The sequence below is a fragment of the Ostrea edulis genome, chromosome 5, assembly GCF_947568905.1.
Source record: "Ostrea edulis chromosome 5, xbOstEdul1.1, whole genome shotgun sequence".
NCBI lineage: Eukaryota > Metazoa > Mollusca > Bivalvia > Ostreida > Ostreidae > Ostrea > Ostrea edulis.
In genome coordinates, this window is record NC_079168.1 from 55,498,469 (window position 1) to 55,525,486 (window position 27,018).

Below are 27,018 nucleotides of genomic sequence, written 5' to 3' on the forward strand. Positions count from 1 at the left end.
CCACTTACATATATATACATGTATGGTGTACGGTAGGTTTGCTTTAGCATGCATTTTCTCCAAAATCATGCTTTACTTTCCCTGTGCTTCTCCGTTTTGCTTCTGTTGATGTCAAGTAGACTCAAGTCACAGTTGAACAATTACTGGACATGTCACGGGTATTCTGGATAACAATCACACTCTCGTTCATTAATTGTTTGAAGACCGTTTTCTCACTTTTTCTTGCATTGCACCTTCAATTTACCCTGTACTAATGATAACAATTCAACTTTATAACAAACGACATTGCTTCTGCTTCTTCATCGTCAACTTCCCACATGTATGTTAATATAAATTCTGTATGTCCGAAGATAAATGTTACAGATATATTCTCAAAGACAGAAAATTTCAATAACTGAATTTTATTTTTGGTAGCAAAAGATCAATTACTGTGATGACCAAACAATACCACCGAGTCCAGCCCTTCATAGCTTGATCACTGATACACTGGCTTATCCATGGAGCGATGCCTACAAAGAAGGCAGGGTATCGTATTCGGTAGATACTGCAATGCTCTCTGGGAATAGCGAAGGTATCCATATTTTTATGTTAATTTTAAGGCGTCCTGTTTTTCGTCTTGCTTGACTGTATGTAGATCATAATACACTGTACTTACATGTAATATTTGATCTTGCAACTACATTTTACTCTATCATTGTCTTGTAGCCCAACTAATTAAATCCATAACCAGTGCGAGCAAAGCCCGCATGGTTCTTGAAATTGGTTTATTTACCGGGTGTGCGTCTTTGGCGATGGCAGAGGCGCTTCCGGCAGAGGGCAAAGTAGTGGCTCTAGAGCTTGACCAAGGTATTGCCGATGTGGCACGGTCATTTCTTGACAAATCGCCAGCTGGGAATAAAATAGAAATAATAACAGGTACATATGTATCTAATGAATGATTCATTGATTTTCTCGAATGGATTTATGTGTTAAAGAAACCTACCGCGTAACAAAAATGAGCACACACACACTATTGTAACCATTTTAATTGCCTGAACAATTTTAATGTGAATGATTTAATAGCAGTTAATATTGTTTGAAATTGAATAAAATTTTGAAGTGCTAGGCACAGAATCGCGAAATGTGGGGTACCTGTAAAATGCGAAACGAAACCTAACGAAACAAAACATACCGAATCGAAACGACTTCAAATCGAATGTAACGAAACAATGAAACGAAACAGATTGTATTACCGAACTCTTAATTACATGATATTAAAATAGTAATATGGGCGAGCATCTCAGGCCCCTGTCAAAGTTGCCACATGAAAATGAAATTGCCCCCCCCCCCCCCCCTTTCCTTTGACGTGGTCTCGGGTTGACTGAAATATTTTATGTGGTCCATCGGTTAGCATTAAACTTGTTTGAAGAAGCTGGTATCTGAAAAAGTAGAAAGCAAGAACACGTGCAACATCTTATTTCATCTATAACTGCTGAGGTGTGAGTACTTTCATTCATGGAAGAATGAAATAGTACCATATTATATGAATACAATCATTATCTATGAGCATTTGTGCCAATTTATTATTAGAACTTGTCTGTCTATCTTGTAAAAACCAACATGTACATACATTTGTATTTAGAGCTAAAAATACTAAAACATGTATTTTCATCCATAGGCGGATCCAGCACCGGTGAACCCCCCCCCCCCCCCCCCTCGTTTATTATGTTACCTCTGACCTGTAACCCAACCCCCCGTTCCGAAATTTCTGGATCCAAAACTGATTGCGCCTGTTATAATTTAATCAACTACGAATATTTACTTTGTCTTTAGCTCCCTCCCTTCCCAAATTTTAAAAGTTTTATAATCTTGCCCTCTTTTTAACTAGCCCCTCCACCCTCCCGCGTTCAACTTGTACATGTATATCTATATATATTTTCAGCTGATCCCATTAACGTTATATACACTAACAGGCAACTTCCGGGGTGGATACTCCCGTTAATTCTAAACAAACAAGAGTTTTGACAATCTGTGTTTGCGTGTGTCTTAAAACATAGGTGCTCGAGGACATATAGGATATATCCTATATTAGTGAAAAACACATGATTGGTACAGTCTGTACAAAAACAGTGTCGATTACAAACCAACGGACTTCGGCGTGTCACTCCATCGCACTTTGGAGCATTAGCGTGTGCTGTCGGATTTTGTCATGTCACACCATCGCACTATGCCCAGGGGTCCGTGTTTGCCCAACTATCTATTTTGTATTGTTTATAGGAGTTATGGGATTGATCACTGTTCGTTATCTTCACCTTTCATAAATAGAGATACACAGTTGAACGCGGCGGAAGGCTAGTTAAAAAGCGGGCAAAATTATAAAAGTTGTAAACGTTAAAAAAAGGTGGGGCGGGGAAAGGAGCTAAGCACAAAGTTAATAACTGTAATATTTACTTTCTTAGATATCAGCTTCTTCAAATAATGTTTAATGCTAACCGAAGGCTTGCTTAAAATGTTAGTCAACCCGAGAGACCAGTCAAGGAGGGGGGGGGGGGGGCAATTTAATTTCTTTGGGACAATTTTCACAGGGTCTTGAGATGATCGCCTATATTGCCATTTTAACATCATTATAATTAAAGAGTTTGGTAATACAATCTGTTTCGTTTCTTTCGTCATATTTTGTTTCGATTTTATTTCGTTTCGGTATTTTTCGTTTAATTTTGTTTTGCATTTTACGGGTACCCCGAAATGTGATTGAACTTGAATTATTATTTTATGCCATCTGTAAAAGAATGCCTTCATTGTTTTGTACACACATCTGAGCTCGTAGCTCCACTTTTAGATATGAGCCTACAATGGCGGCCCCTTGACATTTATTTAACAATAGCTCGCAATGGGGTATTCATTCAACATAGCCCACAATGGGACATTCATTCAACAAAACCTACAATAGGGCATTCGTTCAACAAAACCTAAAACACGGCATAATTCAGCATAACCCACAATAGGGCATTAATTCAACAAAACCTAAAACACGGCATTAATTCAGCATAACCCACAATAGGGCATTCATTCAACAAAACCTACAACAGGGCATTCATTCAACAAAACCTACAACACGGCATTCATTCAACATAACCCACAACACGGCATTCGTTCAACATCACCCACAACACGGCATTCGTTCAACATCACCCACAATAGGGTATTCTTTCAAAATAATTCACAACAAGGCATTCCTTCAAAATAACCCACAACACGGCATTCATTCAACATCACCCACAACAGGATATTCTTTCAAAATAATTCACAACAAGGTATTCATTCAACATCACTCCCAACTGGGGATTTATTCAAAATAGCCCACAACATGGCATTCATTCAACATAACTCACAACAGGACATTCATTCAACATCATCCACAACTGGGCATTCATTCAACATCACCAAGAAATAATCTCGAGAGGGACGTTAAACAATATACAATCAATCAATTAGCATCACCTACAATGGGCAAATCAACAAGCATTCATTTAACGATACCCACTAAAGGACATTCCTTCAAATTAACCCATAACACGGCATTAATTCAACATCGCCCACAATAGGGCATTCATTCAACATCACACACAACAGAGCATTCATTCAACATCACCCACAACACGTCATTCATTAAACATCGCCTACAACAGGGCAAATCAAGCATTCATTGAACGATACCCTGAAAAGGCCATTTATTCAAATTAACCTACAACAAGGCATATATTGAACATCACTCACAACAGGGCATTCTTTTAACATCACCCACAACAGGGTATTTATTCAATACCCACATAACATGGCATTCATTCAACATAACTCCCAACTGGGCATTCATTCAACATCACCCACAAAAGGGCATTCATTCAACATCACCCATAATGGGCATACCAAAAAGCATTCATTCAAAGATACCCTCAAAAGGGCATTCATTAAACAATTACCCATAGCAGCCGATTAGCAGGCCATCCATTCAACAATAACAAGGCACAGTTTTTTCATCAAATGTTCATAATTGTTGAAACAGGACCAGCAATAGAAAGCCTTGAAAAGTTGGCCGAGAAGAAGACGAAGTTTGATGTTATCTTCATGGATGCAAATAAGGAGGGATATGTGCCATATTACAAGGCGGGGTTTATAATATATGGTCTGCTCTTGTTGTATAATGAATTTACCAGTTATATTTGAATAAAAATGTAATAATACATGTATTCGCTCTGTATTTTGTACATAAATCTACTTATTCAATGATTATCTTAGCAGCTGCTTCAAAGTTTTGTTTGATACATCTTGTATGTTCCTTCTTTTAAGAAAAATCAGATGCATATTAAAATGTTCATTATTTTTTCACAGTCGGATAAACTCATACATGTATGTAATGTTCTTGTTTTGTCTTATTTGTTTACTATATATGTGCATATTATTGATCAATATATATTTTAGATGATATTTGAGAAAGACTTGCTGGCCTCCGGTGGAACACTCATTGTTGATAACGTTCTGAAAAACGGTGATACATATTCTGGAGAACATTCAGATTCAAAATCATGGGCAATAACAAATTTCAATGAACTGGTTCTTCAAGACAACCGTGTTCATAAGGTACGTGTATGTGGTCTGTATTTCTGATGCCCCTTGTGACGATACCTTGGTTAATCTTTTCCAAGGCATCCTTTAGCATTTTATAATTGCTTCTTCAACAAAAATGGAAAAAGGAAATATTAATATCTAGTGATCAACCATCCAAAAACTTACTCTGATTCCACGCACAAGTACTCTGAAGTTGACATAAAAAATATGGTAGAGTTCCTCATTGACAATATCTTCGTGGTCTTTGGTGATCAGGTCTTCCAACAGTCTGTTGGAATTCTCATGGGTACGAATTGTGCTCTTTTGTTAGCAGACCTGTTTTTATATTCATATGAAGCAGAATTTATTGAAAATCTTCTATGCGAGAAGAAAATATCTCCTGCTGTGGCCTTCAATTCGACATTTATATATATCGACGACGTTTTGTCTATTAACAATAATAACTTTCATTCATATGTCGATTCGATATATCCCTGTGAGCTCGAAATAAAAGACACCACAGAGTCGTCCACTTCTGCTTTATACATGTACTTGGATATTTTATTGAAAGTAGACATTGACGGCAAACTAACAACTCAACTGTATGACAAACGGGATGATTTCAGCTTCTCCATCGTCAACTTCCCATATTTATGTAGCAATAATCCATTATCACCTGCATATGGTGTTTATATCTCTCAGCTGATTCGATACGCAAGAGCTTGTTCTGCGTATAGTCAGTTTTTAAATCGAGGCAAGCTACTGACAAACAACTTGATGGTACAGGGGTTTCAACAATCTCGATTGATGTCAGCATTTCGCAAATTCTATGGTCGTTATAACGATCTAGTTCGTCAATATAACCTACCATTGGGGGGTACCTGTAAAGTGCGAAACGAAACGAAATCTAACGAAACGAAATCTACCGAAACGAAACCCACCGAAACGAAACGAAACAGATTGTATAACCGAACTCTTTTAATTATAATAATTAAAAATGGTATCTTAGGCCCATGTGAAAGTTACCACATATAAATAAAATTCGCCTCCCCTTTGATGTAGGCTTTCGGCTTGACTGTTACAAAGTTTTAAAAGTTGGAAAGGGGGGAGTAAGCACAAAGTACATATCCGTAGTTGATTAAATGCCATGTACAATTAGTTTCGGATCCATACATTTCAGAACCGAGGGTTACAGTCTCAGAGATCTGAGGAAACACACTATACGAGGGGTGGGGTCGCCGACGTTGGATCCGCCTTTGGGCATAGATACATTGTTTGAAGAAGCTGGTGTCTGAGAAAATTGAAAGCAGGAAGAGCACTTAACCTCTTATTTTATCTCTAACTGCTGAGGTGCGAGTACTTTCAATAATGGAAAAACTCTATACATTTGGGATGTTGCTCAGACGGGGAATTGAAAACGGGACGGAAAACGGATATTTTTTTAATGCAATAATATTAGGAGGAGGTGGGCATTTTGTAAACTGAAAAGGCTAATGAACAAGGAGATTTTAAGCAGAAATCACAAAGAGAACGGGAGGACATATTCAGAATCCACCGTTTGATATACTACATACAAATACACAATATCCACATGTATACATATATTTGTCTTTAGAGCAAAAAATACTGAAACATGTATTTATGCCCAAAGTCGGATTCAACGCCGACGACCCCATCCCTCGTTTAGTGTGTTTCCCCAGACCTCTGACCTGTGAGACTGTAACCTTCCGTTCTGAAATTTATGGATCCGAAGCTAATTGCACATGGTATTTATGTACTTTGTGCTTACCCCCCCCCCCCCCCCCCCCCCTTTTCCAACTCTTAAAACTTTGTATCAGTCAAGCCGAAAGCCTACATCAAAGGGGAGGCGAATTTTATTTATATGTGTAAACTTTAACAGGGGCCTAAGATACCATTTTCAATTATTATAAAAAGAGTTCGATCATACAATCTGTTTCGTTTCGGTAGGTTTCCTTTCGTTTCGGTAGATTTCGTTTTGTTTCGGTAGATTTCGTTTCGTTTCGCACTTTACAGGTACCCACCATTGGGGCATATGCTGTCTGACGTGTTTCATACCGATTGTTATGCCGTTTTTGGCACACTGATTTTTACTACGGATAACTCCGTTTACATGATCAAGATATAGGGCTCACGGCGGGTGTGACCAGGCGACAGGGGATGCTTATTCCTCCTAAGCACCTGATCCCACCTATGGTGTGTCCAGGGGCCCGTGTTTGCGCAACTATCTATTTTGTATTGCTCACAGGAGTTATGAGATTGATCACTGTTCGTAATCTTCGCCTTTCATAATTACAAATGACAATATATTTGAAAGTGAGTTTAACATTGAATTCGACTCGCAAGTATTTAAAATCGGCCCAAGAATGACGCCTTCACCTGGAGGCGGCGAAATTTCCAGTTTACGTAATGGCACCGGTTCTGTCGTTTTCCTGGTACGGAAAATATCAAAATCATAAGAGAGCCAAGAAAATGTCAGATATTTCGGACTACAAAGTACAGTGCACCGCGCAATGTGCAATGCAGGGTAAGACGCAATGAATGCTTGTAATCAGGCCAATAAAACATGCTTCCTAAACCATTTTATGCCACCCCCCCCCCCCCCTCAAAGAAGAAAGGCATATTGCTTTGCACCTGTAGGTCGGTTGGTATACCACATGTTGCCCGCTCAATATCTTGAGAACCATTAACTTGATCGTAATGATATTTCATAAGTGGTTGGTTATGAGTAGAAGAGAACCCCAAATGTTTACAGGTCCAAAGGTCAAGGGTCAATCCACTTTGGACATAGGAAGATACTTTCCGCTCAATATCTTGAAACCCCTTCGCTTGACAGTCATTAAACTTGGTACACTTATACATCTCCAGGAGAAGATGACCCTATTGATTTTGAGGTCACATGGTCAAAGGTCAAACTGGACATAGGAATATACTCTCCGGTCAATATCTTGAGAAACCTTTGCTTGACAGGCATCAAACTTGGTACACTGGTGCATCTTCCGGAGAAAATGGCCCCTATTGATTTTGAGGTCACATGATTAAAGGTCAAGGGTCAAACTGGAGATAGGAATACACTGTCTACTCAATATCTTGATAAACCTTTGCTTGACAGACATCAAATTTGGTACACTGGTATATCTTCAGAAGAAGATGACCGTTATTGATTTTGAGGTTACTTGGTCAAAGGTCAAAAATCAAACTGAACATAGGAAAATACTGTCTGCTCAGTATCTTGAGAACCCTTTGCTTGACAGACATCAAACTTGGTACAAGGGTGCATCTTAAAGAGTAGATGACCCCTACTGACTTTGAGGTCACATGGTCAAAGGTCAACGGTTAAACTGGACATAGTAAGATATTGTCTTCTATATTTTAAGAATCATTTGCTTGATTGACACAAACTTGGTACACTGGTACAGCATAAGTAGTAGATGACCCTATCGATTTTTAGGTCACATGGTCAATCCACTCTAGACATATCAAGATATTGTCTGCTCAAAATTTTGAATTGGTTTGACACTACTATCAATTAAATGATGTATGTGTATAACCCTTTTCAATTTTGCACCATGGAGGTATGTATGTTTTACAAACATTTCTTGTTAATCATATAGTACAATTATTTTCATTTAGAGATAATAATTCTAACCTACCTGATTTAGACATAAAACATTTGGATCCCGTGCTTACAAACTGAAGCTACATGTACTTCACTCGTAAATTGATATTCATTATAATTTCATATGTATTCACTTTGAATTATCCAGTTTCTGAAACTAGTACTGCACTTGTATGTGTAAAGCAGTTTGATTAATCTTAATTTATAACTCACTGTACGAGGCAGAATTAATTCATAAGCTTCTATATAAGAAAAATATCTTACTGTGGTCTTCAACTTTTAAAATATTTCGACTAGGACTTATCTATCAACAATATTCATTTTCATTCATATGTCGATCTAATATATTATTACTGATATGCAACATGACTTTGTTTGCTACATGTCAAAATGTCGAAAACCTTACCTTAAGTAATATTGTCTTAAGCAAAAAGGTTTCCAAACTTGATCTACTATCAATAGACGTAAGTAGTGGTGTAAATTTTTCAATTGCGGGTGATTATCAAAACAGCAGTACGAAATCGCGTCATTTGTATCCATGTACACCATAACAAGATGCAGTGATTTCATTGGATGTTTTATTTATTGTGGATTGCGTAATGGTCTAATGAGCCCAACCTTTTGATAGTCACTGATATCAAGGGTTAGTGCGATGAGAAGATGTTCCGGCATGTGTGTGTCACTTCATACACTACCCAATTTCAGTAGTTTTTCATAAAAATTTACATTTATCAAAGACAAAACGTTATATCTCAGTGTGTGTACAAGTAATCCTCATTAAGCAGTACCCCTTGCTTGTCATAAAAGGTCCGTCAGATGAGACCGCAAAAACTAAGGCTCCGTGTCACAGCTGTAGTGGCACAATAAAGATCCCTCCCTGCTCAAAGGCCGTAAGCGCCGAGCATAGGCCTAAATTTTGCAGCCCTTCACCGACAATGTTGACATCTCCATGAGTGGAAAATTCTCAACCAGGACGTTAAACAATATACAATCAATCATCATTAAGCATTTTAACAGAAAAAGACTACAAAATCATCATACAGACCAACAAAGAGATATTTTATAATCATTGACATTTTTTGGTCAATACGAGTCTTCCACATTTGTTTTATACTTCGATATCTTATCGAACATAGATGTTAACGGCTAACTACATATGATTATGTCTCTCAACTGATTCTATACACAAGAGCTTGTTCTGCGGTCATCAGTTTTTGTCGAGGCAAGCAAGCTACTGACAAGTAATTGATGTTACAGGGGTTTAAACAGTCTCGTTTAAAGGAACCATTTCGCTCGTTTTTACTATCTAATTTACAAATTATATTTGAGTTAAGCTTTTAGTTATGAGAAGTTGATAAATATTACTCGGTATCACTGATGAAAGGGTGGCAAAACCTCTGGACTTTTATGTGGAAAGTGAAGATGACGAAGAATGTACAGATCCTTCAGCATACTACTTGTACGGAACAGTGAACGGTTTGCACGGAACGCTTCGCACGAAACGCTGACCACTTTGTAGGCGTGACTTGCACGCTTTGTGATTCGGTCTGCACGAAATGGTACATGTAGGCATAGCCTGCACGCTTTGATTATTTTGGCATTATTTTGGTTCTCCCTGGGGTTAGTTTAAACATAAATAATTTCAATACAATGATAATATTCTAGATATTAAAAACGTTTGAGAAAGAAATGATAATTATCAATTTTAAATTGATTGCTAATGTACGGCGCGGTAAATTCCATTGTTACGTATTAGCTAAATGACTTATGAACACGTTCGGATAAAAAAAAGAATATTTTTTACCTTCGGAAATAAAAGAAAAATATGTAAAAATTGTATCGATATGGAATATTGATTATTCAACTTTTAGTGATTCATTGCTCTATTCAATTCCGTCAAACTGATGATGAAATGGTTGCGTCTGTTTCGCTATTTTTGTACATTCAATCTGAGTGTCGTTAAAATACACGTATTCCAGGCCTCTTCTGAAAGACAGATGTTAAACATTTTTGTATATGTGTATGACAACAGATAAAATGATTTTTAAAAAAACTTCTCATTAGGCATTACTGAAACATAGGGGGTGCATAGAGATATCGTATTAGCCAGTCGATAAGAACCTGCCATCTTGGATATTATTTTCTCCCTCAGTGCCCTCGTCCGAAAACAAATATTTTCTTGACTATTTGATAATAAAACAAAACAGAAAAAGTGAATAGGTTGGTTGCGTTCGTTACAAGATCGCTTTTAATAAGCAAACATCAAATCGACAAAGCTTCAAAACTGAAAATGGCCTGGGTGGGAGGGAAGGCCAAGGCACAGAAATACAAAAGCGACCTTTGTTGCTTGAACGAACCTCGCACTGCCCGAAAACTGACCAGTAGTAGTATATATACTAAGCGTAAAAACGCTCGTGCATGAGCTCATAAACCCGCGAAATGTATATACGGAAAATCACAAAATCTAAAACGTAAAGAAATAAATAGAAGGAACAATACAAAACGAAAAGAAAAATTCAGAATATGATTGAAATAGATTGAGAAATAAATCAAATATATAAATAGATAAAAAAAAAAACCTGATGACTTAACTACAGGAATTATCAACAGATTCTTCAATTATGTATGCGAGCAGATCTAATATCTAATTTCAATTACATTGTGGTATTTACCTCATTTTTAAACCTAAAGAAAACTGCATTAATTTTTGAGAGACAAAAAATTATAAAAACCTCTTCTTTCATACTCAATTGCCCCTTCCCATTTTCACACCTTCTGTACGAAAGTTAATTTCAAATACCTCCATTATGGTTAAAAGAAAACCTCAGAATTTGCGTACAATATACATGTACAAGTTATACACAGGTCGATCTTTGCATTATGCAGACAGTGCTGATTTAACAATTTTTATAGAAATATTTTTTATTAAAAAAAAAAGAAACTTGATCAAAACAAGATAAATTATTCCTTTATACAAAAAGGAAACTACCGAGGGCAGAGATATTTACCATGTCTATGCACTTGCTGGAGACTGCCAAGGGTGTTGAAATTGCTTCGAGGACTACGAATGTATCGAATTTTGTTTTGTCTTGTAGTTTTAAAATAACGGTTATGTTTAGATTATGTGCAGATTTTCACCGTACCGTCTTGGAGAAATAATTGCTAAGTTTTTAAGGGCATGGTTTGGACGGTCTGCACGTTTGAATGGGTGTGGCCACAGGGGCTAAGCCCGTTTTGGGCCCGAACTCAATTAAAATTTCAAATCAATTATACGCTACTTACTTCCTCATATTTTAATAATGTTCTTCGTGTAGACGTTACACGACTTATTTTTCCTCAGCAGCATCAACTGTTGACAAGAGCTGCCGTTTTAATGAACGCACTAAATACCCGATAGACTTAAAATCTCAAATACCTTAAAACTTATCAAAACATTATTCTTGTGATATTGCACTTAGAGAAGGAAATTGAACATTATTTCTTGGCTTTTTTAATTTTTTGTTTTTGTTTATTCTATTTCATTTAGATTATTATTACCCATTTTCCCCTTCTTTAAAGTTTTAGACATTTCGGGTATTTAGTGTATTCATTAAAATGGCAGCTCTTGTCAACAGTTGACGCTGCTGAGGAAAAATAAGTCGTGTAACGTCTACACGAAGAACATTATTAAAATATGAGGAAGTAAGTAGCGTATAATTGATGTGAAATTTTAATTGACAGGTCCGAAATCTTCCATACTAGTCTGAATTTCGCTGCTGTCATAGGCGAGAAACGACTCCGTGACCTGGACCGGTAAATGTCCTAGTAAAAATATACAAGTGAAATCGAGAGATCGATGACGTATATCTTTGTTATTTTAAGAACCAGTGACTTGAAATTTGGCATGCAAGTAGTTAAAACATTAATCTATGCAAGGAAAACGACAAATTACACATAGCTTACCTAGTTTAAGATTTTTTAGGCATTTGAAGCGAGTGGTTAGTTTTTTATGTGTCAGAGTTAGACCCCTTTCTATATTTATGGTATCACAGAGTTCGGGCCCAAAACGGGCTTAGCCCCTGTGGGTGTGGCTTGATCGATTCTTGCACGGAAAGCTGTTCGGTCTGCATGAAACTGTGAACGGTCTGCACGAAACGCTGAACGATTTGCCCGGAACGATGAACGGTTTGCACGAAACGAAACGCTTTGGGGGTGTATTAGCACGCTTCAGGGTCTGTAACAATCTCATAAATACCATAAAGAATACACAATTGAGAACAAGACAAACACCGACCTTTGGAGACACCAGAGGTGGGGTTAGGTGCCTTGGAGGAGTAAGGACCGTTTACATCCGTCGTGAGCCCTATATTTTGAGCAGGTAAATGGAGCAATCCGTAGTCAGTATGATTGGTTGAATATTGTTTAATGTCCCTCTCGAGAATATTTCACTCATATGGAGACGTCACCACTGCCGGTGAAGGCTGCAAAATTTAGGCCTATGCTCGGTGCTTATGGCCATTGAGCAGGGATGGATCTTTATCGTGCCACACTTGCTGTGACACGGGACCTCAGTTTTTGCGGTCTCATCCAAAGGACCGCTCCATTTAGTTGCCTCTTACGACAAGCAAGGGGGCACTGAGGATCTATTCTAACCCGGATTCCCACGGGAAGTAGTAGTCAGAATGAAAAGAACGGCCTAACAATTGTTATGAAATACCTCGCATAGCATTAGACCTAATGACAGGTTACAGGTTGTATCATTATAACGACCATATAATTTGCTAAATGTTGAATTCAATCGAGACTACTGTAACACCTGTTACATCAACTTATTTGTCAGTAGTCTGCCTCGATTTCAAAATTTATCATAGGCAGAACATTCTCACGAGTGTCCAGTGTTAAATGACCCACTTACAATTGTAGGCAGTGTCTTTCAGCTTGATAAAGAGCCGCGGTTACCACGGATACCTTTATTAGACAATAATGTTATTTTCTGTTTTATTCTGTGCATATATTCATAAGTGATATATGGTTTTAGGTCACCTGATTAAACTCAGGTGACATATTGCAATTGGTTGTCGTCCGTCGTCGTGCGTTAACAATTGAACATTTCTAACTTATTGATAACTACCATTCCAATTCTTTTCAAATCTGGTATGAAACACTGAGGGGTGGGGTAAAAACTGCCTAAAGTTGATCCATTTTTAAAAATCTTCTTCTCTACAACCGCACTGTGTAAGAAAAACTAAATGCTTAGTGATGTAGAGCAGGAAGGCCTCTACCAAAATTGTAAATTTCATGATCCCCGGGGTAGGGGTTCTGACCCCAGAGCGGGGCCAAATTTAGTATATAGTGTTTATGTGTAAAACACTTAAATAACATCTTCTTTATTGCTACTAATACTATTTTTAAACTAAATGTATATTTAGGAATAGCAGGTAAAATCTTTTACCAAAATTATAAATTTGATGATCCCTGGGGTAGGGGTTTTGGTATCAGGGTGGGGCCATAATGGTCAGTTATTAAGTTTGTGAACAATAGAAATTTTTAACTTCTTGATAACTATAATTCCAATTCTTTTCAAGACCTCTATGAAAGCACCTTTGGGACAAAGGGACATAAATTGTTAATTTCAGTACTCTTGAACCCCTGGGGCCTTAGGGATGGGGTAAAAACAGCCAAAAATTTACCTATTTTCAAAAATCTTTTCTACACCTGCATAAGAAAAATTAAATGCATAATGATGTAGAACAGGAAGGCCTCTTCCAAAATTGTAACTTCCAGGATCCCTGGGATAGAGGTTCTGGTCCCAGGGTAGGGCCAAACTTGGTATATATAGTGTACATGTGTAAACATAATGATACCTGCTTTAAATATATTGATACTAAATTGAAACTGAATGGATATTAAGGAGAAGTATGTAGTCCTTTAACAAAATTGTAAATTTCATTATCCCAGGGGGTAAAGGAGGGCAGGGGATAAGGGAGGGGTTTGGTTTCAGGGTGGTGACTAAATTATTATAGTGATTTGAAGGATTTCTTTAAGTTTGCTGATACCGTATAAAATGTAAATGTATATTTATAATTTAGCAATAGCAGAAAATGATGTACAAACAAGATGTGTTTGTGAAACAAAAATGCCCCCCGATAATGGTCAATTCCAAAAATGGCCAATGTCACAAGGACAAATATTTTGGTACCAGTAGAAAGATCTTGTCATAAGAAATGCTCATGTGCAATATGAAGGCTCTAATATTTACTATTTAGATTGTATGATTGATTGTATCTTGCTTAACGTCTCGCTCGAGAATTTTTCACTCATATGGAGACGTCACCAAGACCGGTGAAAGCCTTCAAATTTAGGTCTATGCTTGGCGCTTACGGCCATTGAGCAGTGAGGGTTCTTTAGCGTGCCATACCTACTGTGACACGGGTCATCGTTTTTTAAGGTCATTTCCGTGGACCCGTGACATTCACACCTGATGCCGAGCGTTTGGCGATGGAACTGTCACTACCTGTTTTAACGACTTGGGTCTGTCGCGGCCGGAATTCGAATCCCGGCCTTCCGCATGCGGGGTGAACGCTTTAACCTCTCGGGCACCGCGGCGGTTTTACCATTTAGAAGTTATGACCAATGTCAAATTATTTAAAAGTATGGTAAATGTCATGGTCAAAAGATTTAGTACCCACGGAAAGGTCTTGTCACAAGGAATACTCATGTGAAATATCAAAGCTCCAGCTCTTACTGTTCAAAAGTTATTAGCAAGGTTAAAGTTTTCAAAAAGTGGGTCAAACTTAAAGGTCAAGGTCAAAAAAGTTATTAGCAAGGTTAAAGTTTCAGACAAGATGACAGAACGACAGACAGGACAAAAACAATACCCCCCCCCCCCACCCCACCCCCCGATCTTCGATCTCGGGGCATAAAAAAAATGGTGAATTTCGCAACCCCGGGGTTTTGTTTCTAGGATGAGTCCAAATTAGTGATATTGTTTAAAATACATATATCATGTAAAGCCTCTCATCTGTGTATGCACTACATATATCATGTAAAGCCTCTCATCTGTGTATGCACTACATATATCATGTAAAGCCTCTCATCTGTGTATGCACTACATATATCATGTAAAGCCTCTCATCTGTGTATGCACTACATATATCATGTAAAGCCTCTCATCTGTGTATGCACTACATATATCATGTAAAGCCTCTCATCAGTGTATGCACTACATATATCATGTAAAGCCTCTCATCTGTGTATGCACTACATATATCATGTAAAGCCTCTCATCTGTGTATGCACTACATATATCATGTAAAGCCTCTCATCTGTGTATGCACTACATATATCATGTAAAGCCTCTCATCTGTGTATGCACTACATATATCATGTAAAGCCTCTCATCTGTGTATGCACTTTTGATATATATATCATGTAAAGCCTCTCATCTGTGTATGCACTTTTGATATATATATCATGTAAAGCCTCTCATCTGTGTATGCACTACATATATCATGTAAAGCCTCTCATCTGTGTATGCACTACATATATCATGTAAAGCCTCTCATCTGTGTATGCACTACATATATCATGTAAAGCCTCTCATCTGTGTATGCACTACATATATCATGTAAAGCCTCTCATCTGTGTATGCACTACATATATCATGTAAAGCCTCTCATCTGTGTATACACTACATATATCATGTAAAGCCTCTCATCTGTGTATGCACTACATATATCATGTAAAGCCTCTCATCTGTGTATGCACTACATATATCATGTAAAGCCTCTCATCTGTGTATGCACTACATATATCATGTAAAGCCTCTCATCTGTGTATGCACTACATATATCATGTAAAGCCTCTCATCTGTGTATGCACTACATATATCATGTAAAGCCTCTCATCTGTGTATGTACTTTTGAGGGCATTGAAGTATTACATGTAAGAACACATCTTTTTAAACTGTTGCTGAATATTAGAATTTAGCTTAGATATTCAGAAACAGGTGTTTTTTTTAAGCTTTCATAGCTCCTGGGATTAATGATACTTCTAACTAGTACTCGGGTGACCGATAAGGCCTGTGGGCCTCTTATTTTTTCTTTTATGGGGGTGGGTGTTTGGTGTGTTTTTTTAAATACATTTGATCGACGTCTGAATTTTTTTTTTTTTATTCTCACTGATTTTTCAGGGGGACGTAGGAAGTAAACAAAAGTAATGTTTTCTATTGAAAAGGTGATGCTTCCCCTGCGAGATGGAGTATACATTATCAGGAGAAAGGAGGACACAGATGCTTCAGTCCCAGAAAAAAAGGGCGATCTCAATTATATAAAATAATTTTTTTCATTGCTTTGTATGGGGAAAAAAAGGACGGTGTAGTTTCAAAATAAAAAGTTATTTTCGTGCACTTCTCTTTATGAAAAATCTCTCAATTGCGATCTTTCATATGGATGCAGTAATATAAGTTTGGTTCTAGATTAAATTGGTTACTATTCCCCATTTGTACTTTTAAAGTAGAAAAAATGTTTTTTGCGGTCTCATCCGAAGGACCGCCCCTTCACTCGCCTCTTACGACAAGCAAGGGATACTGAGGACTTATTCTAACCCGGATCCCCACGGGAAGGAATAATTTAAAGATTGTCATCTCTGTAATTCTCTTTGCTGCTGGGTTACTAGTGTCAGCAATATCCATGGTAATATACAATATTGTAAAAGTTGGGAAAACCTTTGACTACACTGATGATCCGACTTTTCCATTTCCCTACACTGAATGTGTGATGCACTTTCTTCTCAACGAACGGTGAGGTCTCATTTGAACACCCTTTCTCATATGGGCCTTCTGCTGCATCCTCAATCAACATCACTTTCCCTTTTTATAAAGTTTCTTATCTTTGACAACTTGTTTCAGTACTTTCTGTCTAAACCTAATGTGTGCTGTTAGTGCTTTCCTTTCTTCTGCGGAACATTCCAAATCACCCAGGACATTATAAATTAAAATTTCTTCTGCTTTTTACCACATGCCATCGTACAAGATATCATTTGTATGCTGGATTTAATTTCCAAGACTCTCTTCTACTTCTGCTGTAATGCATTCTGCTTTTAAGGTAGTAATTGCAAGACATCAAGTGGATCATTCATGTAGTATCTAAAAAGCGACTATTTTCGTTTTCAATTCCGGAATACGTCAAGCGCTTAAGCATCAGTAATAATGATAGACAATGGAAACAAAGACTTCTCAGCTATAACCAGATACAGGGTAAAGTGAAAATATGTTTAGAAATATATACAAATAAAATACAATACAACTGAAAAATCCCTTATGTTTTAATTATCTTTTAAATAATAGTCATTAGGCCCCAAGTCCCCATGATGCATATCACCCACCCACCCCTGTTAATTTTCAGTCTTACAGCACGTAAATTTAATGCATAAACCACTAGGCCTATTAAATTCATAATATATAATGCTATGAATTTAATAACATGTGTATGGTGTTAGTGCACATAAATCTAAAATGCTACTATGTAACGTGGATGTTAAGAAAAATCAAGAAGTGTGTATTCTGAAAAGCAGCACTTGCTGTCAGTTACTTTTTATAATATAAAAAATAAGAAAATTTCGTTGTTGTTTGATAATCGTTTAGTTTGAAAGTAGAAAAAAAAAAATAATGAAAACATTGCAGGTATCGACGTCACAATGCAGTTTACATCGGATGGTTTATATTTCCCGCGTTTTTAACATATACTCCCAGAGCATGAGTATAGCAGTAATTTCAAACAGAAGTAATAAAAACATCTCCAAAGCAACAGTAATATCATGCTATGTGGAATAAATTTAATAATAAACAACAAAACATAGTTTTGATATGAGTTAAAATAAATGCAAGGAAGATATCACCTGCAGCATTGACGTAAGGAAGGGGAGTGGGTAGCTATAGTGCACATAGCGCCATAGTAAACCTGAAAACTAATATTGATACTTTCAGGGAAAATTCCTACTAACATATGTTAAAACATATTTAAAAATTAAAAAAAAAATCATTGGTCATTATTTTCGGGGGTGAAAATATGTCTGCTTTGGTGAATGTGCTCAAAAGCAGCCCTGCTTCTACTTCATAAGAAAATAAATGTATATATTAATACAAATTATATATTATTTAAGGCTTTAACTTCAATTTGATATAAAATTTATATCACTCTTTTTGTATCAATCTTAAACACCACCTGAAATACCTGTATCATTTATTACAGAAAGTCGACAAGAGGGGTTACTATGACAACCATAGCGTCACAATTTCCGTGAAAATCATATATGATACTTTCATAATGAGTTACAGATACTGTCAACTACAAAATATGTAAAAATCAAAAAAAAATCATAGATTCATTAATGTTCAATGACCCATGCAATCACTACCTTAAGTTTTTCCATATATTTAGTTAATCGTTTTCAGCATTTGACCCTTATTTCTTTTCCCTCTTTTATACCATCAACAAGCAGTTTTTATCTTTCATATACTGGCAGTGAATCTAAACATTCAGAAGTCTTGTTAAAACAAACACGGGAAATGCCTCATTTGAGATGGATCATTCTGTCTGTAACGAAGAAAGAAATCCAGTATACCAAAGACACACTATGGAATTTTGTGGTATCACTTATTAGATTTGGTCTCTAGGTTACTGTGTAGAATCAAAATACAAACCTCCATATAGAAACTCTTCACCCAATATGAAATTAGTAGCTATTAAATTCTATTAAAACATGATAATGTGTTCGTGTCTGAAACATGTGAATTGTTTTCAATCAATCTCCATAGTGGGGTAGATGTATACTTGCAATGATGTGTTGGTTTCTGACATTCATGATGTAGAGTTAGTTTATTCGATATATTCCAGTGAACTAAAAATAAAAGACACCGAGTCTTCCAAATCTGCTTCGTACTTAGATATTTTATTGAACATAGATGTTAACGGCAAACTTAACAACTCAACTTTATGGCAAAAAGGGATGATTTCAGCTTCTTCGTCGTCAACTTTCCATATTCCAATATTCCATGGTAACTGCATATGGTGTTTATGTTTTTTAACCGATTCAATACGCAAGAGCTTTTTCTGCATATGATAAGTTTTTAAATCGAAACCGGCTACTGATAAACAAGTTGATGTTACAAAGTGAAGCTCCATTAATATTTTCAAAGAAATGTTGTATTCTATTGTGGAGGTACACATTAGCATTCTGACTGTGTGTTCTGAAAGCACTGTAACATCCACTTTTTTCATCAACACCACGACAAAAACATTGCCCACAGAATCGCAAAAAAAAAAGAAACTGTTTTGGATTCGGAGCAAAAGATTTGTAGATTTGATGGTTCATCATCATCTTCAAATGTTTCCCAAGTAGTGGCTTCTTCCTGCATTTTTTCAAACCTCGTAAGTATAAGATAAAAACAATCTGCAAAGTTTACTAGTAGATGCAGACCGCAGAAAAACGAGGCCCACATGCCTTATCGGTCACCTGAGTTAAAAGTATCACTGCTCCCAAGGGTTATAAAATCTAGAAATAATATACTGTTCTGAATATATAAGCTATATTCTAATGTTCAGCAACAGTATAAAACAAGATGTATTCTTAAAACCTCAATGCCCACAAAAGTGCATACACTGATGAAAGGTTTTACGTAATATATGTATTAACATTAAACGATATTACTAATTTGGACCCATCGTAGAGTCAAAACATTGGGGATGCGAAATTCACCATTTTTGCACATCCTTTTGTGCTATTATTTATTTTAAATTTTATACGGTATCAGCAAACTTAAAGAAGTCCTTCAAATCATTATAATAATTTTGAAACCAAACCTTTACCCCCTAGGATCATGAAATTTACAATTTTGGTAAAGGACTATCTACTTCCTCTAAATATCCATTTAGTTTCAATTTAGTATCGATAGCATTGTAAGCAGATAACATTCATATGTTTTGCACACATACACTATATGTGCCAAGTTTGGCCCTGCCCTGGGGTCAGAAACTCTACTCCGGGGACCCTGAAAGTTACAATTTTGGTAGAGGGATTCCTGTTCTATATCACTATGCATTTAGTTTTTTTCTTAAAGATTGGTGTAGAGAAGAAGACTTTTGAAAATTGGTCAATTTGTTGACAGTTTTTGCCCCACCCCTAAAGCCCCAGAGGTGCAAGAGTCCTGAAATTTACAATTTATGCCCCCCTCCCTTGTCCCAAAAATGCTCCATACCAAATTTGAAAAGAATTGGAATAGTAGTTATCAAGAAGATGTTAAAATTTCTATTGTTCAAAAATTCAATAATTGATTATTTTGTCCCCACCCTGATACCAACGCCCACCCCTGGGATCATCAAACTTACAAATTTTGTAAAGGACTACCTGCTCTTTCTAAATATCCATTTAGCTTTAATAATTTTGCAGTACTTTTATGTGACACAATAACGTTAATTATCTCCAGATATTTTAATATCTAATAAAATCAATTGATTTTGAATCTTGAATTATACAGTGCTTCTGAGTAAATTCAGATGTTGGGGGAGCTGGAGATATTTTGTGGTAGTGTTTTCTTGCATTGTTGTTAAATATGATTGCAATCCCCCCCCCCCCCCCCTAAAACCTTATCCATCAATTCTAATGTTAATCCATAAACTCCTGTTGTATAACAGTGACCCAGTCAAGATCAGCAATGTGCCTCATCTACGTAAGAGCACAGATGCATGCTGGGAAATAATATATGACCTCCATAAATCTTTAACTCAGAGTGTTTAAGTGTTAAAATCTCCAAATAGAGACTTAGGCCACACTATTTAGCTTCAGTAGGTCTTTTAAGTTTATTATTCAAAAGATTTTTTTTTCATGTTCTGTGACACTTCCGTTAAATGAATGGGTATAATTAATTAGTAATCTAACTGGTCATCCTTCCTGCACCTAGCTGGAACATCTTTCTGTTTGCTTGTTGTTTCGTTGACTTTTTTGTACTTTAATTCACTGGACACATTTCGGTTGAGCATCACTGAAGAGACATTATTTGTCGAAATGCGCATCTGGTGCATCAAAATTGGTACCGTATAAGTTTTACATTTTACACACAATACACGTAACACTTTTTTCATGATGGAGTGAGAAATGAGAGAGCAAATATTCACCGTATCGGTGTCTAAGGGCACAATACTATTTTTACAACAGTGTGAATAATCTCTTTGTGTATACAGCATGCCTACAACAAAGATTAGAAAACGGTATACCCAGCGGCCACCGTCAGAAAAAGACGGTAGTTGAGTCAAAGTGCATGGTTTGTAAATTAATTACTCAAGCAGACCCCGTCAGAAGAGGACATGAGTTGGCATGAACTCCTTTCGGCTACGCCGCCATTGCTGATACATTGCCAAGGATCACTGGTCGCTTTAGTTTTCATTAACTATTTAGGAAATATAGATATTAATTTGTATTTCTAACACAGAATTTTGAAAGACGTAGAGGGTTGATGACTTGCTGGTCATACATCCATAATTTGCTAACATCAACCAAATATTTTTTCGACGGTGTACTTTCACGGCCCTGTTTCCTGGATGTCTATATTATAAATGGTGGACCTCGGGGGCAGTGGGCGACTACATCAAATGAACTGCTTTGGAACAGTGGGTCTTACTACGTAGTTAATATTCATTAAAAGGAAACCCGTTCGGTAAGACTATTACATTTGTTTTCATGACATTTTTGATAATTTTGGTTTCTCGTATGTATTATGATTGACTTGAAATAATTATAGAATTAGATAATTTACCACGAATGAATGATAAATTTAAAAAGTGCTTCATAACAAGATTCAATGTATATGTCTTTCAATACATTATTCTAGCTACATACATTATACTAAGTGTTCATTACTCACCGCAATGTCTAGCCTTAGTCAGAAGAAAAATTTAATTTAATATCCATTCTAAAACTCTGAAAGTATGTACAAAATGTAATTCACTCAAGGACTTGGAACCTTAATATTATGGTTAACTGATAAATTCAATAGTTTCAAGATTCGTTGATTTTCAAGTTTTATTTTTTCTCATTCGCTGTTAACACATCATAGAGAACATATTAAACAAGCATTCGGTAACAATATATATATTATATATATATATATATATATATATATATATATATATATATATATATATATATATCACAATCTTGATAATAAATAAGTACAATAATATACTATATATGCATACTGCAATATGTTCATGCCATTATTACAAGCTGAAGGATTTTAAATTTAAAAGCAGAATGTACGCTTCCGGGTCTCCTACGTGTAACCAGGACTAAACCCGTTACAAAACTGGTTGGTTGGTTGATTAAATATTGTTAACGTCCTTTTTGAGAATCTCTCACTCATATGGAGACGTCACCATTGCCGGTGAAGGGCTGCAAATTTTAGGCCTATGCTCGGCGCTTACAGCCTTTGAGCAGGGGGGGGGATCTTTATCGTGCCACACCTGCTGTAACACGGGGTCTCGGTTTTTGCGGTCTTATCCGAATGACCGTCCCATTTACATGTAGTAGCCTCATAAAAAAGCAAGGGATACTGATGACTTATTCTAACCCCTATCCCCACGGAAAACTGGTAAATAATGTAACTGGTTATTGTGACGTGGGTTCTCGATACTGCATGGTACTGGGTTTTGGAAATTTCGAGAAACGCGCATGGGATTTATGAATTACAAAACTTCCTTCATTAAATAGCTCACAATAACATTTTGAAGCTGTAATTGACAGAGAAGACATTGGTCCGATGTTTACATGTATTCATTCTGTATATTTGTACCCATGAACCGAAAAGAGGTGGGGATGTATAAACGTCATGTTCTTGGACTTCACCCAAATTGTGGGTTTTGTATTGATATTGGTGAAATCTTTTAGGATTGAAAAAGATATACATCAAGTTTACTCTAAGGGTAAGAATATTTTCATTTATTTTGAATTGTCAGGTGTACCATATTTCACAGATTTCTCCAAAAATGCGAGGGGTGTTGTATTGTGTGGCCCTTTTTACCCTGGCCTACAGCAAGGAGGACTGGAAGCCACCAGGAGGTAACTTCTCTCGCTTTCTTTCTTTTAACTGGCTGCAGATTGCTTAAAATCCTTTACTTTTGACTACATCAACATTTCCATTCAGGCAAGAGGCCCATGACCCACAACGCTCACCTAATATTAATATACATCTATATAAAAGTAAGAAAAACCCCAAGTGCTCTCGTACTGGTCATGAAAAGTTTTGAACACAACACGAGTGTCGTAAAATGGTTTGTAATATTGCCAAAAACGGCGTTAAACCACATACAATCAATCAACACGAGTGTTTGATTCAGTTAATTTTAATTTACCTTGTAGTTCATGCCATGTAAATTTCTAGTTATTTCATAATTTCTGTGCAGAAAACCCTTGTTGCGGTCTCGCTCTTGTAGCAGACTTCATAATTTTAGCAAACTTGATATATTACATTTGACATTTGCGTATGATTTTGACAAAATACCGCCGCTTTGACCGTAGGGGTCATAATTTGAATAAACTTGTATCTACACTACAATATGATGCTTACATGCTTATTAGACAAAGTCCACCTTTATGTTTCTTATGAATATTTTAAATAACATTTGTTTATGTTCCCATGTACAACTTTAAACTTTAGCCTTATAAATCATTGTATGAACAAACTTGAATTTACATTAAATGAGGATGCGTCAATATAATACCTTAATTGTATTATTTATGAAAAATGACAAATCTTAAAGATTCTCTGTCAATTCTAAACTCTTAATATCCATTATACAAGGAAACGTTCATGCTTGCTATGGCTTAATCATGTATCTAGTCGAATGGTTGTGTCAAATCAAACCACCCTGGTTTACTAAAATACCTAAACAATTAGTATCTTCTATTAAAAATTACAAAATACTTGAATGGCCAAAAGGTTTATGTTGAGAATATAAAAGTGTAAACGTGTATACATGCTAGAAAGACGTTCAGATGCCGGACATTCCAATCATTTGAGCCTTGTACTCAAGCTCAGAAATGCCGTATGCAAATTTGATTTTAAAAAATCCAAGAAAATGTACTTCATGAATTTCATTCGAGACATTATAACATTTTATACCTATATTGTAGTATGCTTACTTCCAAAGAAACGGGGACCCTGTTCAGCGCAGATTGAGAATTACTTTTATAATCCAATTTCCGGTCGATGCGATCGCTTCATGTTCTCTGGGTGTGGAGGTAATGAAAATCGGTTTCGAACGGAAAACTCCTGCAGGAAGCACTGTGTATGCCACATTCCACCGGATGCAGGACCTTGTAGATCTTCCATTGAGAAATATTTCTACAATCCGACAACGGGTTGCTGTGAGAAATTTACTTATGGTGGCTGCCAGGGCAACAGCAACAATTTCCAAACATACGAGGACTGTCGTGCTACATGCGTTGGAACCGCTCCCGGAATGGTAAAGCCTCGTGGAAGTAACTGGGGAAGCGGAAGTACAATCCATTTTGAAACAAATAATTTCTACAATCCACAAAAGTACGGAAACAAGTTTACAGGATCCAAGTCACTGTGGCTCCATGGGAACCGCATGAATGTGATGAGTGGAACCCCGCAAGCAAACCGAATAATGCGATTCATAACACCTGATGTTAATAAAAAAGAGCATTGGCATTTTGTTGCAAAGCAAGGTACGAAAGATATTTTCCCACAGCAACTTGGAGAAAGACTTAAAATCACAGGAATGTCTTCCAGTAGCCAGGCACAGCCAATGGGAGGGTCAAGGTTAGTTTTAAGCGGGGGCACGTCTGTGCCAGTTCAAACATCTGGTGGGAAATTTTCATCTATGATGGGTACATCTGGAGGAAGTTTCGCAGGTGTTCCAATGGGTGGATCAAAGTTAGTAATGAGTGGGCGTAGTTCAGCACCAATGGGGTCAGTTGGAGCATCAAATGGAAAGTTTTCACAAATATTTGGAACATCCGAAAGCGAGAGTAAGGGTCGTCCTTTTGGTGGCTCGAACCTTGTTCTTGGTGGAAGTAGGTCAGTTCCAGCTGGAGCAAATGGGCGCTTGTCATCTGTATTTGGAACCTCCGATGGAAATGCATTGGGAGGTGTAGGGGGGACATCTTTAAGACTGTCCGGTCAATCAACAGGAGGAATGATGGATGACAGTCCAAGCAGATCGTCTTTTGTCTCCGCACGAACAGGCGCGGAACATCCAGTAGGAATGGGTTCTGGATTTACGAGTGGTATGACAAACGCACTATCCCACAGACAAAGCATGATGAACGACCAGCCGGGTGGTGGTTTTAAGACAAGAGGGAGTGTCGTATCAAAAAATAGCATGTCCCCTCACCCCAAAAGCCACCTGTCCCTAACCTTACCAGTAGAGTCTGTCGGTGGAGGAAGTAGAGTAGGCGCCCTAAGGAAAATGTTTGGAGGCGGAGGCACGGGCCAGGACATAGTCGGAGGTGGACTAAACAAAGGAAGAGAAAATTACATTTCGGCAGACAGTAATGCATGGCACCCATTGACAGTTAAAAAATGAAATTGTTGGATGTGAATGGACACGTGTATGTTTTATTATACTTTGAATTGTGTATTTCAAACGAAAATCAAATTGGCGATAATGGTAACATCCACACTCAAATTTTCGCAATGGCACATTCCATACAGTCAATCTTTGTTGTGCAATTGTGGAAAGTAGTACATGGAAATAAAGTTCGTAGTTTTAGGGTGAACAAAACGTTTTACTGTTTTACTTATATTCTCAATCATACTCAAATATCTCTCTTTATTGCTTAAGACATGTCTTATCACATCAATTTCATAAATACATAAAAATGACATTGTATGGCGGTGTACAAATTCAAGCAAGCAACGGAGAATAACTTTTAAACAAGGTTTTCTCGCAACTTAAGTGCATAATATAAATATTTCCCTAAATTACAAAGTTCGTGTACATTATCAACACTTAATACTTGTACAAATTTGAAAACAGATTGTTTTTGCCAATAATAATTTATATCCACAACTATTTGAAAACTTGCGCTATCTGACTTTGATGCAGATTGTTTTTGCATCTTCCTATCAGATGAACTTCTATACAATAGACAACATGAAATTAGAGTGAGGTTTGGTCATCTATTCTTGAACAAATGACTTGAAAACAAAGTAAAGGCTGGGATAAGATTATGCAAGAACATGTAATATGACAAAATTTGCGTTACATAATTGCAAAATAGAGACGACTAGAAATGAAATCTTATCCCAGCCAAGAACAAGTAATATGACAAAATTTGCGTTACATAATTGTAAAATAGAGACGACTAGAAATGAAGTCTTATCCCAGCCAATGACACAATTATTGTATATATATCACAATATTTACATAAATATGCAAAAAGTTGGTGCATAAACAGGCGGGTGGAGGTGGGAATTGAGGAAGGTGAACAAATGTATTCCAAAATATACAAGCTTCTAATGCAAACACAGTCTAACAAGGAATGAATACCATTGGCTAACGACACACTGACGTCAATATTGAATGTAAGGAGCATCATGAGTGTATAAATATATAGGTTTACAGCAAAATACAAAAAGTAGCATATGTTTACTTCATGTTGAAAATTTGTAGTTTTACAACAAAGAAAAAATAGTGTGTACATAAAAACATTTATTTAAAAATAAATTTCCTTAATATCCACAACTATTTGAAAACTTGCGCTATCTGACTTTGACGCAGCTTGTTTATGCATCT

The 27,018-nt window shown here is 36.7% G+C and overlaps 2 protein-coding genes across 4 annotated transcripts in view; both read left to right on the forward strand.

Moving 5' to 3' along the window:
• The window catches only part of LOC125650166 (O-methyltransferase MdmC-like), a 57,167-nt gene extending 40,560 nt beyond the window's left edge, over nucleotides 1–16,607 (forward strand). The window contains exons 2-6 of one of the 2 annotated variants that reach the window (XM_048878193.2): nucleotides 415–571; nucleotides 706–915; nucleotides 4,043–4,143; nucleotides 4,459–4,617; nucleotides 16,436–16,607. In XM_048878193.2, coding sequence (XP_048734150.2) covers nucleotides 415–571; nucleotides 706–915; nucleotides 4,043–4,143; nucleotides 4,459–4,617; nucleotides 16,436–16,537 — 729 coding nt within the window. In that variant the 3' untranslated portion in view covers nucleotides 16,538–16,607. The remainder of the gene's footprint in view (nucleotides 1–414; nucleotides 572–705; nucleotides 916–4,042; nucleotides 4,144–4,458; nucleotides 4,618–16,435) is intronic. The other variant, XM_048878194.2, reaches the window with a different exon arrangement.
• Nucleotides 16,608–17,858: 1,251 nt separating this feature from the next.
• LOC125650165 (uncharacterized) lies at nucleotides 17,859–26,004 on the forward strand. 2 transcript variants are annotated; one of them, XM_048878191.2, is made up of 3 exons: nucleotides 17,859–21,911; nucleotides 23,209–23,311; nucleotides 24,386–26,004. In XM_048878191.2, exons 2-3 carry the CDS (start codon nucleotides 23,239–23,241, stop codon nucleotides 25,804–25,806), a joined length of 1,494 nt encoding a protein of 497 aa, XP_048734148.2. In that variant the 5' UTR covers nucleotides 17,859–21,911; nucleotides 23,209–23,238; the 3' UTR covers nucleotides 25,807–26,004. The 2 variants fall into 2 exon arrangements, with proteins under 2 accessions (XP_048734148.2, XP_048734149.2); XM_048878192.2 differs by having other exon boundaries at nucleotides 23,227–23,311.
• The last annotated feature ends 1,014 nt before the right edge of the window (nucleotides 26,005–27,018 follow it).